General features: G+C 44.4%; 2 protein-coding genes across 3 annotated transcripts; one reads left to right on the forward strand and one right to left on the reverse strand.

Moving 5' to 3' along the window:
* Nucleotides 1-23: 23 nt before the first annotated feature.
* MED19 (mediator complex subunit 19) lies at nucleotides 24-6,655 on the reverse strand. The gene is made up of 5 exons (XM_060018936.1): nucleotides 6,404-6,655; nucleotides 2,381-2,637; nucleotides 2,137-2,233; nucleotides 1,727-1,821; nucleotides 24-1,626 (listed from the first exon to the last, which is right to left on the reverse strand). The coding sequence occupies exons 1-5, from the start codon at nucleotides 6,618-6,620 to the stop codon at nucleotides 1,558-1,560; spliced, it is 735 nt and encodes a 244-aa protein (XP_059874919.1). The 5' UTR covers nucleotides 6,621-6,655; the 3' UTR covers nucleotides 24-1,557.
* Nucleotides 6,656-7,025: 370 nt separating this feature from the next.
* Nucleotides 7,026-15,677, forward strand: TMX2 (thioredoxin related transmembrane protein 2). 2 transcript variants are annotated; one of them, XM_060018937.1, is made up of 8 exons: nucleotides 7,026-7,257; nucleotides 11,916-11,976; nucleotides 12,439-12,552; nucleotides 12,820-12,896; nucleotides 13,132-13,238; nucleotides 13,415-13,480; nucleotides 13,560-13,689; nucleotides 14,797-15,677. In XM_060018937.1, the coding sequence occupies exons 1-8, from the start codon at nucleotides 7,069-7,071 to the stop codon at nucleotides 14,941-14,943; spliced, it is 891 nt and encodes a 296-aa protein (XP_059874920.1). In that variant the 5' UTR covers nucleotides 7,026-7,068; the 3' UTR covers nucleotides 14,944-15,677. The 2 variants fall into 2 exon arrangements, with proteins under 2 accessions (XP_059874920.1, XP_059874921.1); XM_060018938.2 differs by lacking the exon at nucleotides 14,797-15,677 and having other exon boundaries at nucleotides 13,415-13,469; nucleotides 13,560-13,684.
* Nucleotides 15,678-15,965: the final 288 nt, after the last annotated feature.

The raw sequence follows: 15,965 nt of genomic DNA on the forward strand, positions 1-15,965 counted from the left end.
TGAATGATCTCTGATGGGAAGTTAGTTACATGGAAAACTGCATAAGCGTCTCTGGTCCTGGTCCAACTTTAAGCAGGACTGTAGTGAAAATAACCACTTTAAACAAGAGGTCCTGTTTTTATTTCAGTGATTTAGATGTTTCAGAAAAAGGTCTTTTGGAACCACCAAAACTTGTCATTTCAAGGCTTAGAGAGCTCTTGACTTTTGCCACAGTTGTTCCTTAATACAGAATTTTGTCTCTGGAAAATAAAGCTCATTTTGGATGTAGTCAGAGCTGAGCCAGTGGATGATCACAGTATGAAAGCCTGTTAAAGGCAGATAGGCTAGAGGGATATATGGGTGGCAGTCTGACATCTCATATTGTCTCTTCCGTTGGTCGAAAGCAAAAGGCTGTGCCCTCACTTTAAAAAGGCACCATCAGATACTAAATCTCAGAAAACTGGCCAGAACCCTTTATTTTCACTGTCCATAACTTAAGTATTTAAACTCTTGCTCTGAAATCCTAGTTAAAACGAGCTGAATGAGTGGTTTTCCACCTGCTGATCTAGGTGAACAGTCTTGGCTCACTGCAGCAGATTTTAACTGTTCTGTGTCAAACTGAGCTTAAAGTCAGATTGCATTAGCTTGTTTTCTCATGGATGTTTCTGGTTATCTGGCCTGCTGCAAAGACTGAAGGGATTTATTTTACATTTTGCTAGTTTAGGCTACCTTTTTTTTTTTTCCTGTCTTAGACATGTTTTCACATCGGCCAAGTAATTTCATTGTCTTAAGGAATGAGGCAGGTCAAAAGTTCTTATAAAGAGAAGCATTTACCTTTGCTTGCCAGAGGTTTATTTCAAAAAATGATAGGCTTGACCAAGAAGCAACCTTGCTGAAATATGTTGGTGACTGTGGGTGCTTTTTCCATTGGCTACTCTGTTTCAACACAAAACTGACACAGAACACAGCTGAGACCTAAGTGAATCCACTCCTTGAGACAGAGCCTGAAGATCATCCAGGTTACTGGTTCTCAACATTACAGGCAGAGTGTTATGTGTCTGCTGTGGAAAGGTATTAGCAAGCTCTGCCTCGCCTTTGGACCATGTTCCCCAATCTCATTTTGGTTGTTTCCCTGCCTGCTGATGAGAATGTAATACAAGACCCAAATCCCCTCAGATCTTAGCATGCCTTGGCTTAAACCCTGACTCTCATAGAAAGGCACTTACCTCTTAACAGGCAGCCACACTTCAGCCAGTTTGATAAATGCAATTTTAAGAAAATAAAAATCCTAAAAAATCAGATAAAGTCCTAAATCAAGACAAATGGCACAAAAGAGATGAAAAGAAAGCTTCCTGGGAGAGGAAGAGATGTCCATGAGAAAGCAAACTGGGCTGAGGCTTACAAAAGCAGAGCCCTTCTCTCTTACAGTGTGTTCATCTTAACTGAGCACAGCAGGAGCTGGCTTCTGTCCCAGCGGCAGGGGATGCTCCCAAGGCGGTGGCCAAGAGCCTGCAAGGCAGCTTTGTCAGCGGGTTCAGTACAGCAGGAAGGTCCTCCTGGCAGAGTCCCCTGGTCCTGCTAGCGGAGGCTGCTGCTGCTGCTGGCCTGAGAGCTGCCCACGCCTGGGTGGTCGGGGCTGTGCCGGTTCTGGGGAAGAAAAGTGAGCAAGAGTAAGAGAGCCAGACTCCACCTAGGATGAGTGAGACGGGAAAACTCACCGGGCTGCAGACACCAGCCGCTCCCATACCTTCTTTTTCTTCTTCTCTTTCTTCTTCCGTTTCCGTTCAGGATCCTCTTCTTTTTTCTTTTTCTTCTTCTTGTGATCTGAATCAGATGGTGTTTCTGTAGGAGAGATGAGGAGCCTATCACCTGTCGAGTTCAAAATTCTCCACTGCCGTAAGTCTGAAGACTAGAGGAAAACCCCTAGTCAAGGGCAACTGCTTTTCTTCAAATGACCAGCAAGGATTTGGAGGCAGTGCTTAAGCTCCTGCCCCAAGGTCCTACTTGCCCAGGAGACCCACATTATGTCAATTTCTTCTTTAAGGAGAATCTGGGAGTCCAGGGCTCATAAGGAATTTGACTGGGTTTTTAACTGAGGAAGGTCAAAACAGATTCAGAATGTCCGGTTTTCTGGCTTTGAAGAGAACCACTTCTTACCTGGGGGGACCGGATCCTGGGTACGGCTCTGTTTGTGCTTCTGCTTATTCTTCTTCTTGGGAGGCTGAATATGCATCAGACGACACTGCTCTGGCAACTGAAGGAACCAAAGGAAGGTCCAGGTGAGTAGAGGGAGGGAATCCCCTGCTCCCATCATCTGTTCTGCTCAGTAAGTTATGAAGGAACAGAGGTAGACAGAAAAACCACCTCCGTGCCTCTCAGGCCTCCCCATGAGGGGACTCACCGGGCCTGTGTGGAGGCGGAAGCCAGCCAGCATGGTCCCTGTGATAGGATTAAAAGAGCCACCAAGAATAGGGGGCTTCTCAATGAGGGAGCGGAGGCTGCTGTTGTCATGGGAACCAGGCAGATCAATCATCCCTGGCAGGTCAGGCAGGAAGTTACTTAGCTTCTCCTTCACTTTCTTCCCACAGAATTTATTATAGGCATGTTCCAGGTTGTAGTGTGTGATCAGATTAGTGCTGCCTGTCAGCTCTGTGCTGCCTAGAAGATACAGGGAGAATAATAATAAGAAAAATTAGTACCAAGAGGAGAGAATTTTTTTTTAAGTCATTGACCCAGAAGGGAAAGTAAATTAATCTTTTAAGTGAGAATTACCCAAAAAAACATAATTTAAAAAATTATTTTTAAAGTAAGAAATAGCAAAAATAGGGCTTCCCTGGTGGCACAGTAGTTACGAATCCGCCTGCTAATGAGCAGGAGACACGGGTTCGATCCCTGGTCCAGGAAGATCCCACATGCTGCGGAGCAACTAAACCCATGCACCACAACTACTGAAGACCACGCGCCTAGAGCCCATGCTCTGCGACAAGCCACTGCAATGAGAAGCCCGCGCACCGCAACGAAGAGTAGCCCCGCTCACCACAACTAGAGAAAAACCCACGCGCAGTAACGAAGACCCAACACAGCCAAAAATAAATAAATAAATAATTTTATTTAAAAAGTAAGAAATAGCAAAAGTAAATAACATACAATAAACACTAAAAATATAATACTATAGAATGGTAGGTTGGAATGAGAAGGAGAAAAAATAGGCAAAAATCCAAATAGGGCAGCAGTGGAAACTGCTTTAACCCAATGAAGGATACGCTCGGACTAACCAGAGTAATAACTTACATGATGCTTATACTCTGTGTTAAGCACTGTGCACTGTTCTGTGTTTCATAAATGTACTAATGAGAAATTATACTTTTGGCCATGACCAGAATAATACAACCTCACAGCTCAGCTACAACCAAACTTAGGGTCAAATATGACCCAGTGGCTTGAGTGTCTTGCTTCCTTTTTTTTTTTTTAAACTAGCAAGAAACACTAATCACCTTTACAGAGAAAAACAGGAGATTTTTCTAGCTACTGCTACATAACTTTTGTTACCACCATCTTTAGTCTCCTAATAATACCAAATATGATAGCTTTGCCTAGAAGAAAGAAAGGTTTGATTAGAAGCTGGGCAACTAGATTTCTAATCCTAGCCGTCCTCTATGTCTCAGTTTCCGCTTATCTATGGAATGGAGTAAAAGCTACCTTAATTACACAATTTTTCTTAAGGTTCAAATGAAATATTGAAAAGTATAAAGTATTATATAAATGGAAGGCTTTATTAGTATAAATATTTCACAGCTGGCTTTTTTGAAAGAATACAAACTTATGAGTAATTTAACTAGGGTCCAGTGGCGAGGGTAGAAATATCTAGCCTACAATTTCATGTATAGTTATGATGAACACTCAGGGTACAAATGACAAAAGTGACTTGTTTATAATCATTCACTTGATAAAACTCAGGTTCTGAGCTATGAGCCCACTGAGGGCAGAGAAAATGCCTTGTTCATTCACGTACCACTGGTGCCCAGCACGCATTAAATGAACAATGTATTTTTCCTCCCCACCTTCAGGCCTTACGTTATTCTTTTCCTTTGTCTTCCCAAGCCAAATGTCTCAGAAGAGTGGTCCACGGTAATGGAAGGAGACTCAGTGCCCCCGTACTTCTCATAACTCAGCACTGCTTCCTGCCATTAAGAGTATCCTGATTTTTTTCCTCTCTGTCAGCTCTCCTTCCAGGTGATTATTCTCAAGGCTCAGGTGAGAAGGCACTCTGTGCTTTTTTGTAAATTCTTTAAGAGTCCATCCAACTTTCTGTTTTGCCCATCAGTTCTATGAAGATGACTTATAAATCTCTCTTCTTCAGTTTCCTCTCCTGACAACTAACCTTCCATTTCCAACATTGTCTTAGTTAATTCACTGCAGATTTAATTTTTTTTTAACTCCAAATCTTCCCCACCTCACTCATGGTTCCTTTATTCTAGTACATGGCACCCACATTCTCCAGATATCTTTAGAAGCAGTACTCAGTTCACATATCTCAATGGTTTCCTATTCCCTCAGGAAAAAGCTCAAATTCTTTTGACTGTCACTCACGGTTAAACACATCTTACTGTAACTTAGCTTTGGGGCCTGACCAACTGGTACTCCCCTATGTAAAATTTCTGATCCATCCAAACGGGTATCCATCATCTCCTGAAAAAAATACCCCTCGTATTGTTTCCTTTTAGAAAATTTCTTTTAGAAAAATTGACCTAATTATAGGAAAATTCTTCCTAATTTTCCTCACCAGTATGAATTCTTCAAAGTCCAGCTAAAGGGACAACTTATTCTTGCTGTCATGTTGAACAACAAGAAACACATTTTGAAAACCATTACGCAGTTCTTAGTAGTTGTATGTGAGGCATGACCAGAAAATAATGACATTGATCTTGACAAGAAATAACAGTCATTACTTTATCTTTAAACAACATACTTTTCATTCTTAAGTAAAATTAGCTGCTTAAAAGCAAGGACCAGGCTTACTGATCTCTCTTCCCTTCTCATCACATGCTTCCTTTTTACACACCCAGTGTTTGCCCAGAACGGATAGTCAATATCTATCAAGTGATTGATGTAAATAGGTACAATCAGAACAGGTTAAGGTTAAAGAAACTGCTGGTAGACATCAACCAGTAATTAACTAAAGTCAAGTCAACCTCGCTATTTTTTTTTTTAAGATTTAAAAAATATTTATTTATTTATTTGGCTGCGTCGGCTCTTAGTTGCGGCAGGCGGGATCTTCGTTGAGGTGCGCGGGTCCTCAGTAATTGCGGCGCGTGGGCTTAGTTGCCCTGCAGCATGTGGGATCTTAGTTCCCCGACCAGGGATTGAACCTGCATCCCCTGCATTGGAAGGCGGATTCTTAACCACTGGACCAGCAGGGAAGTCCTTGCTTCAGTTTTTTCAACTATAAAATGCAGATAACAATGCCGATCTCAAGGGACTATTTAAATATTAAATACTATAACATAAATAACTGCACTGTGAGCCTCAAAGTGTGTAACAATATTCATTATTATTTCCCTCAGCTCTTGATGTAGCAGTAGGACTTGGGATGAACTAAAAGGCATCCTGGAGACGTAACACATCCAGAATGACTCTTGAGGATCTCCCTGGTGGTCCAGTGGTTAAGAATCCGCCTGCCAATGCAGGGGACATGGGTTCGAGCCCTGGTCCGGGAAGATCCCACATCCTGCGGAGCAACTAAGCCCGTGCGCCACAACTACTGAGCCTGAGCTCTAAAGCCCGCGAGCCACAACTACTGAAGCCCACGCACCTAGAGCCCGTGCTCTGCAACAAGAGAAACCACCGCAATGAGAAGCCCGCGCACCGCAACGAAGAGTAGCCCTCGCTCGCCGCAACTAGAGAAAGCCCGCGCGCAGCAACGAAGACCCAACGCAGCCAAAAATAAATAAAATAAATAAATAAATGAATTTATTAAAAAAAAATTCTAATCACTTCCAACAGATGAGGGAAACGCCGAGGCCCAGATTAGGAAGGAAGGCAACACGCCCCAAACCAACAGGAAGTTTGAGGCAGATTTGAAACTAAGTTCGCAAGGATATTAAATCTGAACTCTCAAGTTGCAAACTCAAACTCTGGATAATTTTTAGGGAGCCATAAACCACTGTCAGGGACAGGGGCACGATAGAGCGTGAAAGGTGGTCACGGATATCCACTCTTCTCATTCTCAATCCATCCCAAGAATTCATGTCATCCCTTTGCTTGTGAATCCTCAGAGTCTCAGAGTCCGCTCCGATATACAGCTCTGGAATCCCCACACGCGTTGCCTACTTTATCCCTCACCTCTGCCAGCCGGCTGAGAGGCACGCCCATTCCCTCCTCGTTATGATCTGACTGGCTGGCTTTGGCCAGGCCTCGAACTCACCTGGCAGTTCCCGCATTAGGTAGAAGGGGCCACAACCTGCCGCTGACTTGTCAGCGCCGGAAGGGGCCGAGGCCGCGGTTGGGGGCGGGGCGGGGCCGGGCCCTCCACCCGGAGGAGGAGGCGGTGGGGGTGGAGGTTTTCCAGCTCCGAAGCCGAGTGCGGTTGGGGGCGGCGGTGGGTCAGCCTGAGCCCCGAACAGCGCCGTGAAATTCTCCATCGTCCCCTCTGCCCCGGCGCTGTCCCGGTGTCTGGCGTTAATGACTTTCATTGGTCAATCTTTTCCCGGGGTACCGCCCCCTTCCTCCAGGAGCCTCTTACCATTGGATTGCCTCGGGCCCTGCCTACCCTATTCCGGTAACTACTTCCGGCGCCTTCTGAGAACTTTCCGGAAGTATTACCTACCTTTATTAAATTCTCCTCCTACCTCCGTTCGCCACAGTCATATTCAATAATATGACACATAGAAAAAGCGACAGCTAGGTTAGCCAATAAAGTATCAAATCCCTTTCTCAGTTTTTACCTGCCGTAGAGGCCAATCAGATATCTAATTCCGGGTCCAGAGGTGGTGCATCCGACACTGGGCCCAATGGAAGCCTCAATGGTGGGAGAGGCGGGACCAGACCTACGGACGCCGAAGAGCGGTCGGCGCCCCAAGGGCCGGAAAGATGGCCGTCCTAGCACCTTTAATTGCTCTAGTGTATTCAGTGCCGCGACTTTCACGATGGCTGGCCCGACCTTACTACCTTCTGTCAGCCCTGCTCTCTGCTGCCTTTGTACTCGTGAGGAAGCTGCCTCCTGTCTGCCACAGTCTCCCTACGCAACGCGAAGACGGTAACCCGTGTGACTTTGACTGGGTGAGCGACCCCCGCCTTAGGACCCCGCGACCTTGACTGTCCCTGCCCCTGCCCCTGTGATTGCATCTGGGAGCCCCGAGGTTTACCTTTTTGAGAACATCTGAGGTTCCGAGCCTCTAGCGGACTTAACAGACTATTAGGAGTGTAGGGCGTGGATCGCCATCGAGCCTAAACCTCTTGTTTAGGATGGGAAAACATCCGGTTAGCCTGCACAACAGCCTAAGCCTTCTCCCTTTTGAGTCCAAGCTCCTTTCTGTCTCACAGTTCATAGTCGACAACAGACCTACCCAAACTAGGCAAATACACTGCTTTCCAGAGCTGCTCATTATGTAAAGCCTTTTGAGGAACCAGTGAGTTAAACAAGGCAAGTAGTATACTTGTTTTATTGATGAAGAAATTGATCTAGGCGTGGTTAGGCGACTTGTCCAAGGTCACACAACTAGTGAGTGACTAGGGCTTGAAACCACTCTTCGGCCATGGTATCAGCACGCTCTGTCAGCCATTGCTTAATTCAGTTAACAATTACTGAGTGAGGACTGTTAATGCTACGCACTGTACTGCATCCTGGGGATGTAAAAATGAATAAAATTGTTAGGGCTATTGAAATGGAATTGTAGAAAATACATTGCAGAGAAATCTATCTCAAGCCTCTTGCAGTATTCCCTGAGCTGGAGTGGAGAGACCACTCAGAAAAATAAGTTGAAGCTCTCTGACCTCTGCTGTGTAGCCGCATCTGTGTTCTGGGAAAGGAGGATCACCTGAGTTTTTGTCCTTTTTTGAGCCCCAAAATGAGTCTTGACCTTTAACAGAGCCCACTTCCTTACTTTTATTCTCCATCCCTTGTTTACTTTTTCATACTTCCTCTGTCCTTTCCCAGTGTTACTAATTAGCTCAAATGTAGCCATGCTACTTCAAAAGATTCTATTTTTATCTATACCACTTTAACCAAAATGAGACTCAAACATGTAAGTGGTTAGTAATAAAGATTTTAATAAAAGGAGGGACCTTTTATACAATAAATTTCTCTGTATTCTCTTGTCTTAATAATGTGCAAAATACTGTAAGGTTTTATATTTTCATATTACTCTGTTATGTTTTTTGTTTTTAAACTATGTAGGGTTTATGGCCAGTGTTTGTTTTCCTGGAAAATCTGTGTTTTGCTGATTTACCTTGGTGATTTGGAAATTAGAATATAAGGTAAATAATGTTAGCAATAACAGGTAAACTTCAAAATTTCAGTGGCTTAACAGAATAAAAGTTTATTTCTATTTTGTTAAATAAAAAGAAAGAATCAAGTATTTTGCTTTTCCTCTACATACTGTCAGAGTAACCAAATAATTGATATAGAAAAATTTGAGCTAATGCAGAAGGAGTGATAGCATTTAAAAGTCATGTAGCATTCTCGAATGCAATAATACATGTAGACAATGATCATGTAAAGCCATCAGATGAAAGGTTGCTATGTCCTCTGAAGTGATTCAGTAGGGAGTACCTAGTACCTCCTATGATGTATTTTTGGCAAAAGATTTGGATTTCATTGTATTCACATCTCTAGATTTCGTTACCATTTTACAAGAAATATGGGAAATAGAGGATCATCATCGTCAGAACGCATACCATGAGTATTGCCAGCAGCCAAATCCAAGAAAGTCAGACAGTTGACAGTGCAAATGACTCAAGGTCTTCAACAGATAAATAGCCTGGGATAGAAAGGAAGAACAGGTATCCTTTAGAGATTAAAGAAGACCAAAGAAACACATTGGCCAAATGCAATTTGTGGTTCTTGCTTGCTTGTTCCTGATTTGAACAAACAACTGTACAAAGTTGTACAAAATCTAATACTTTGTTCTTTGAATTTGAATAAGGGCCAGGTATTAGATAACAATAAGTAATTATTGTTAATTTTGTTAGGTATGATAATGGTATTTTGCTTTGTTTTAAAAAAGAAGTCCTTGGGACTTACCTGGTGGCTCAGTGGTTAAGAATCCACGAGCCAGTGCAGGGGACACGGGTTCAAGCCCTGGTCCGGGAAGATCCCACATGCCGCGGAGCAGCTAAGCCCGTGCACCACAACTACTGAGCCCACACGCCACAACTGCTGAAGCCCGCATGCCACAACTACTGAAGCCCGCGTGCCTAGAGCCTGTGCTCCACAACAAGGGAAGCCACTGCAATGAGAAGCCCACGCACTGCAACAAAGAGTGGCCCCCCACTTGCTGCAACTAAAGAAAGCGCGTGCGCAGCAATGAAGACCCAATGCAGCCAAAAATAAATAAATAAATGAATAAAAATTTTTTTAAAAAGTTCTTATCTGTAAGCAATACATATTGAAGTATTTACAGGTGAAATGATGTAGTTGGAATTTGCTTTAAGTTCCTCCAGCAAAAGAAATGGGTAGCATAGATGAAATAGAACCATATTGGCAAGATATTACTATTGAAGCTGAGTAATAGGGGTTTATTAAGGTATCGTAGGGGTCAGAAAAGAGTTTTCCCTTTACCCTTCTGAGGTCTTGCCTGAGACCCCCTAATAAAAGACAGATTAAAGACAAATACAAACAAGTTTATTAACATGTATAACTTGTATACAGGGGAGATACCCAGGGAAAAATCAGTAACTCAAAGAGGTGGCTTCCAGCTTATATGGCATCTTCAACAAAGAACAATAAGTTTGTGGAGAAATGACAGGATGAAGGAAAGAGTTTTAGGCTTGCAAGAGCAGAAAACTGTGGAAAGGTAAACTAATGGTAGGTAAAGGCTAGTTTGTTATGTAGATTCCTCTGGTGCTGTTTCCAGGTTGATAGGGTCTAAAGTTATCTCCCCTGATTAGTTTTGTCCTTGGTAGAGGTTGGAGGGACACCTTTGAGAATTTACGTCCTACCTTTCGACAGATAGGTAGAGGGCAGGGAGCTTTGCTTTATTCTACTTCTTCTGAATTGCCTTTAGGCTCAAAATAATCCTTATGTCAAAGTGGCATATTTTGCTACCCTCAGTATCCTCTCTGCTTTTGTGTATTGTTTGAAAATTTCCTTAATAAAAAGCTTGAAAACAATGAATAAACAAGTGAACAACCAAGGGGGCTCAGGTTTATATAGTTATTCTGGAACCCTGTCTCATGCTGTCTTCAACTGATGGCTTTAAGATCATCCCAGCATCATCAAGCCAGCAGGTGAAGAAAGAAAGCTGGACTGCAAGGGCATACATACCCTTTCTTATTTTATTTATTTTTTTTTGGTACACGGGCCTCTCACTGTTGTGGCCTCTCCCGTCGCGGAGCACAGGCTCCGGAAGTGCAGGCTCAGCGGGCCGTGGCTCACGGGCCCAGCCGCTCTGCAGCATGTGGGATCTTCCCGGATCGGGGCACGAACCCGTGTCCCCGGCATCGGCAGGTGGACTCTCAACCACTGGGCCACCAGGGAAGCCCTACATACCCTTTCTTAACCACCTGGACACAGAAGAGGCACATCACTTCCATTCACATTCCATTTAGGAGTACTAGTCACACAGTTCTCCCTAGATCGAAGGAGGGAGTCTACCTGCAGTATGCCCAGGAGAAAAAGGAAATAAGGTTTGGAGTATACATGGCCAGTCTTTACCACAGACCCATTCTCTCTCTTTAGAGTATGTTCCTTTTAGTCCTAGCTCTGGTCTCCTGATTGGCCATACTTCCCTTTTTAAATTCATCTTTCCATAATTATAACTGCCAATTCTAATCCAGCTTCATTCTTGAAAACTCTTCCTAATTTCTACTCGGATGTAATATTTAGTAAGGTCTGTCACATTCCCTACCCCCCACTTTACATGTTCATTTCTAAATCCAGTCAGTTGCTTTTTGTTGGAGATTGGGGCTAAAAACCTAAGTCCCTGACTGCTAGCTGTAAATCGCAGTTAATTGGTTCTGTCTGAAGTAAAGATTTGGATCCCTGTATTATAAACAGAAAGGTATGGAAAGCCTCAGACCCTCCCCGTATACTTTCTCTCACAAAGTCCTTGTTATTCTTCATTGCAGTCTTTACTCTTTGAAATTATGTCATGTTTATCGTCTGTCTCACTCATTCACATGGAGCTTACATTCTAGAAAGAGAAAGAACAGTAAGCCAAGGGTGCTGAAAACGATCTTTGAGAGCTTTGAAAGGCCTCCTTCAGCTCTCAAATTATATTAAAGGTGCATGGATTATCACTATGAATATTAGGTGGAGAGGAGTGATTTAACTTAAATAAAAACAAATGGAAGAACCATATGTTGTATTAATGGAATATTACTGAGAAAGTTTACCTGGAAAAGTGTTATTTTACCAGGGTCACACTGAGTTGATTGTAATAGCTACAGTTTTATACCATGTACTTTATATTAACTCTTTCATACTCATCTTATTTAATCCTCACAGCACCACTTTGAAATATTCAATCAAAGAAACCAAAGCTCAGAGGTTAAGTGCTTTGCTGAAGGGCACCAGCCAGTTTGTGGCAGGGATAGAACTGGAATCTAGATCTTCTGACTGGTGTTTTCCCCACTACACCTTAGCTGACTCCGGTTATTTCGCTATGGTTACCATTCCCAGTGTGGATCTCTGTTGGTTTTTATTACATATTTGGCTCCCTTGCTCACCCAAATCATTTCTGTTCATGGCATTCCTGTCACTCTGATTTCTGTTCCAGAGAGAAGTAGAGATCCTGATGTTCCTCAGTGCCATTGTAATGATGAAGAACCGCAGATCCAGTAAGTGTAGCCTGCTTCTCTGTCTCTCAAGATTAGGACTAGTGACCTCTGAGGTGCTTTCATCCATGTTATGAGAGGGGCGTTATTTGGTGAACTTGTCCATCATTCCGTGCCAAGGCTGAATTTTATCTTGGACTTTTTTTTTTTTTTTTTGCGGTACACGGGCCTCTCACCATTGTGGCCTCTCCCATTGCGGAGCACAGGCTCCGGATGCGTAGGCTCAGCGACCATGGCTCACGGGCCCAGCCGCTCCGTGGCATGTGGGATCTTCCCGGACCGGGGCACGAACCCATGTCCGCTGCATCGGCAGGTGGACTCAACCACTGCGCCACCAGGGAAGCCTGATCTTGGACTTTTATCCTCTTCCCCCTCTCCCATTTCAAAATACTCCAGGAACAGGGGCAAATAATAGGTCATAGGAGCGTGCAGCCCAGCCTGACCTGTGACATCTCTGTGTTTCAGTCACTGTGGAGCAACATATCGGCAACATCTTCATGTTTAGTAAAGTGGCCAATGCGATTCTTTTCTTCCGCCTGGATATTCGCGTGGGCCTGCTTTATCTCACGCTCTGCATAGGTAAGGAGACCGCAAGACTTGGTTGTGGGAACCAAATTCCATCCCCAAACCAGGTTCTCCATAACCTTCTGCCATATCTTATACCTAATTAATTATGTGTGAGCCTTAGATGATAAGAATCTACAGAGATTTTAAGAGGAAGGGAATGTGTCTGTGTATGTCCACAAAATGCACTCTTTGGTGCTTGAAATCTTTGAGTTGCTTTGAAAGTAAATCCGCTGCCCAAGGCCTTATATGTTTCCTGTGACGACTTTTTTCTGTGTTTAGTGTTCCTGATGACATGCAAACCCCCATTGTATATGGGCCCTGAGTACATCAAGTACTTCAATGATAAAACCATTGATGTGAGTACTCTTTCTCCCTCTGTTTCTTGGGTCCCTTGTGGGTGATTTTGTAGTTGTGCTCTCTACTCACTAGGAGGAACAGCGGTGCTTCAGAATGGAAGTCAAGGGCACTCGTTCACTGTGGGATCTAGAGGAGAGGTATAGGGAAGCCAGGATGAGGAATTAGGTGCTAAAGTCTGAAACTTTCCAGGAGCCTGTGTAATCCGGTTCACTGTTTGTTCTCTGTGTGTGACAGGAAGAGCTGGAGCAGGACAAGAGGGTCACTTGGATCGTGGAGTTCTTTGCCAATTGGTCTAATGACTGCCAGTCATTTGCTCCTATCTACGCTGATCTGTCCCTCAAGTGAGTAGGACAAAGGGAGGGATGACAGAAATTATACCTTCCCTTCCATTGTTTTTGGCCTTGATTTTTGCATATTGCAACCAAAGGCACTCCCACCCCCATCCCCAAATATCTGTACTTCTACTTCATTGATTCATTCTCTCTTCTTTCACCATGTTAAATAATCTACTTCTCAGGTACAACTGTACAGGGCTAAGTTTTGGGAAGGTGGACGTTGGACGCTACACTGATGTTAGTACACGGTATGTAAGGGCCTGGGCGGGGGATCATTCAGAGTGATATACACAGATGCATTTACAGAGCACCTTCTGGGCCCTGTAGGTACCAAGTGAGCATGTCACCCCTCACCAAGCAGCTCCCTACCCTGATCCTATTCCAAGGTGGAAAGGAGGTCATGCGGCGGCCACAGATTGACAAAAAAGGACGAGCTGTCTCTTGGACTTTCTCTGAGGTATATGAAAGAGTGGGCAAGTTTTGGAGGAGGGTGTGGAACAGTAGGTAAGTTTTAGAGCCTAACCTGGGTTTAATTCCTAGTTCTGCTACTTGCCCATAAGCTTTGAGAGTGTGGACTAGTTATTAGACCTCATTCATGAATTCACTTAGCAGATTTATACTGTTTCTACCATGTGCCAGACATGGTAGTACTGGGCAACAATTATTTGTTAAGATTTAGTCTCAATGGCTCTTGTACCTATAGTCTTTTTCCTTGGCAGTACATTGGAGATGGTAGCACTTGGCTCACAGGTTTTGTTTTGCAGGTTACATTAAATAATGTAACCATAATTCTTGGCATAGTGACCGGCACATAATACGTATATATCAGTTGACTTTTCCAGGTACCCAAAAAAGGACAGCTGGGTTAGAGTAGATTCCTGTCCTTTGCTTCCTCCTTTCCTAGACTGTGTCTAAATACAATTGACCCTTGAACAAATGGGTTAGAACTGTGTGGGTCCGCTTATGTGGACATTTTTCAATAGTAACTACAGGGCTTCCCTGGTGGCTCAGTGGTTAAGAATCCGCCTGCCAATGCAGGGGACAGGGGTTCGAGCCCTGGTCCGGGAAGATCCCACATGCTGCAGAGCAACTAAGCCCATGCGCCACAACTACTGAGCCTGCGCTCTAGAGCCCGCGAGCCACAACTACTGAGCCCACGTGCTGCAACTACTGAAGCCTGCGCACCTAGAGCCCATGCTCTGCAACAAGAGAAGCCACTGCAACGAAGAGTAGCCTCCGTTCACCACAACCAGAGAAAGCCCGTGCGCAGCAACAAAGACCCAATGCAGCCAAAATAAATAAATAAATTTATTTAAAAAAAAAAAAGTAACTACAGCACTACACGATCCATGAGGTTGGTTGAAGCCGCCACACGTGTGGAACCACGGATTCAGAGGAACTGTGGCTACGGAAGGCTGACTATAAGTTATAGGTGGATTTTTGACTGTAAGAAGGGTTGGCGCCCCTAACCCCACACCTTTGTTTAAGGGTCAACTGTACTTACTTCCCAGACATAACACCCCCTTCCAACCTGAACCCTGATGTGTGCACCTCTTTTGCGCAGGAGAATGTGATCCGAGAATTCAACTTGAATGAGCTATATCAACGGGCCAAGAAGCTGTCAAAGGCTGGAGATAATATCCCCGAGGAGCACCCTGTGGCCCCAGTGCCCACTGCAGTGCCAGATGAGGAGAGCAAGAAGGACAAATAGGATCCCTGCCTCCAGTACTTCATCTCCTGTCAATCCCAGGCACCTCTGAGGCCCTGCCCTTTCTGTAGCCACAAGCGTTGCCTGACGCCTTGGCCTTTTTTTTTTTCTTTCCCTGTTTGGCTCTGCCCAGGAGGGGCAGGATATTGCTTCTGATTTTTAAGAGGCATCCAGGGAAATGACAGGTATCCTCCAGGAAGGCCTCTACTGCTGTGGTCTGCTATTTGACTGGAAGGAGGGAAAGATCTTATATGGTGGAGGGGGAAATGCTTTCCTTCCAAGCTTGGGCCAGTGTGTCAACTGCTGTGTGCTGCCCACACGTCTCCATCACACGCTGGTTTCATTATTCCTCATAGTGGATATACACAGCCTGCTTAGATTAGATTAAACCCTAACATAACAGGCCAAGATGCAGAGTTAGTGCTAAGATTTTTCCCTCAAGACTCTTGCTTCTTTAAGCCCTTTTGGCTTGGTCTGTGGCCTATATTTAAAAAGTATAAGCCTGTCACTGGTCCCAAGGAGAAACCTTTAACCACAGAGTTTTCTCATTGAAGATAGTATTGAATTATCTCCCTATTTTATGGAGATTGGGAGGAAGGGGAATAGAAGTTTGAGACTTCCTTTGTGTGGTGGGCCCTGGAGGAGAAAGCCCCTGGGCAGGGTCTCACTCACCCTCCTACGTCCTCCCCACACCCAGTTGATGGTTTTCCATAATAAAGAGGCTGGGATTTACTTTTGATTGCGCCTTTGTGTGTTATTCACGTATTAGAAAAGCCGGGCAACTGCAGAGGAGTTGTCCATCTTAATTTCAAAGGGCATCCTGATCAGTTTCACCAAATGCTGTACATCGGTCCCCGGGATTGCGAAGAGCTGGCGAAGGTTTAGATTCCTTAACCCTAGAGTTAAGTTGTCTTGGTTTGGGATTGGTCCGCGGGTCCCCGGAAGGAGGTTTTGGGTAGGGATCGTGATGCACACCATTTAGCTGGTCGCGCGGTTACAGAAAAGCCTGTGTGAAGCCAGGCTCG

Source organism: Delphinus delphis, chromosome 8 (assembly GCF_949987515.2).
Source record: "Delphinus delphis chromosome 8, mDelDel1.2, whole genome shotgun sequence".
Lineage (NCBI taxonomy): Eukaryota > Metazoa > Chordata > Mammalia > Artiodactyla > Delphinidae > Delphinus > Delphinus delphis.

Coding starts and splice junctions, on each gene's coding strand:
- MED19 (XM_060018936.1), bottom strand. CDS start 6,620: ATGGAGAATTTCACGGCGCTGTTCGGGGCTCAGGCTGACCCACCGCCG. Junction 2,638..6,403: donor CCTAATGCGGGAACTGCCAG/GTGAGTTCGAGG, acceptor TGTATCTTCTAG/GCAGCACAGAGCTGACAGGC. Junction 2,234..2,380: donor TCCGCCTCCACACAGGCCCG/GTGAGTCCCCTC, acceptor TGGTTCCTTCAG/TTGCCAGAGCAGTGTCGTCT.
- TMX2 (XM_060018937.1), top strand. CDS start 7,069: ATGGCCGTCCTAGCACCTTTAATTGCTCTAGTGTATTCAGTGCCGCGA. Junction 7,258..11,915: donor ACCCGTGTGACTTTGACTGG/GTGAGCGACCCC, acceptor TTTCTGTTCCAG/AGAGAAGTAGAGATCCTGAT. Junction 12,553..12,819: donor TTATCTCACGCTCTGCATAG/GTAAGGAGACCG, acceptor TTCTGTGTTTAG/TGTTCCTGATGACATGCAAA.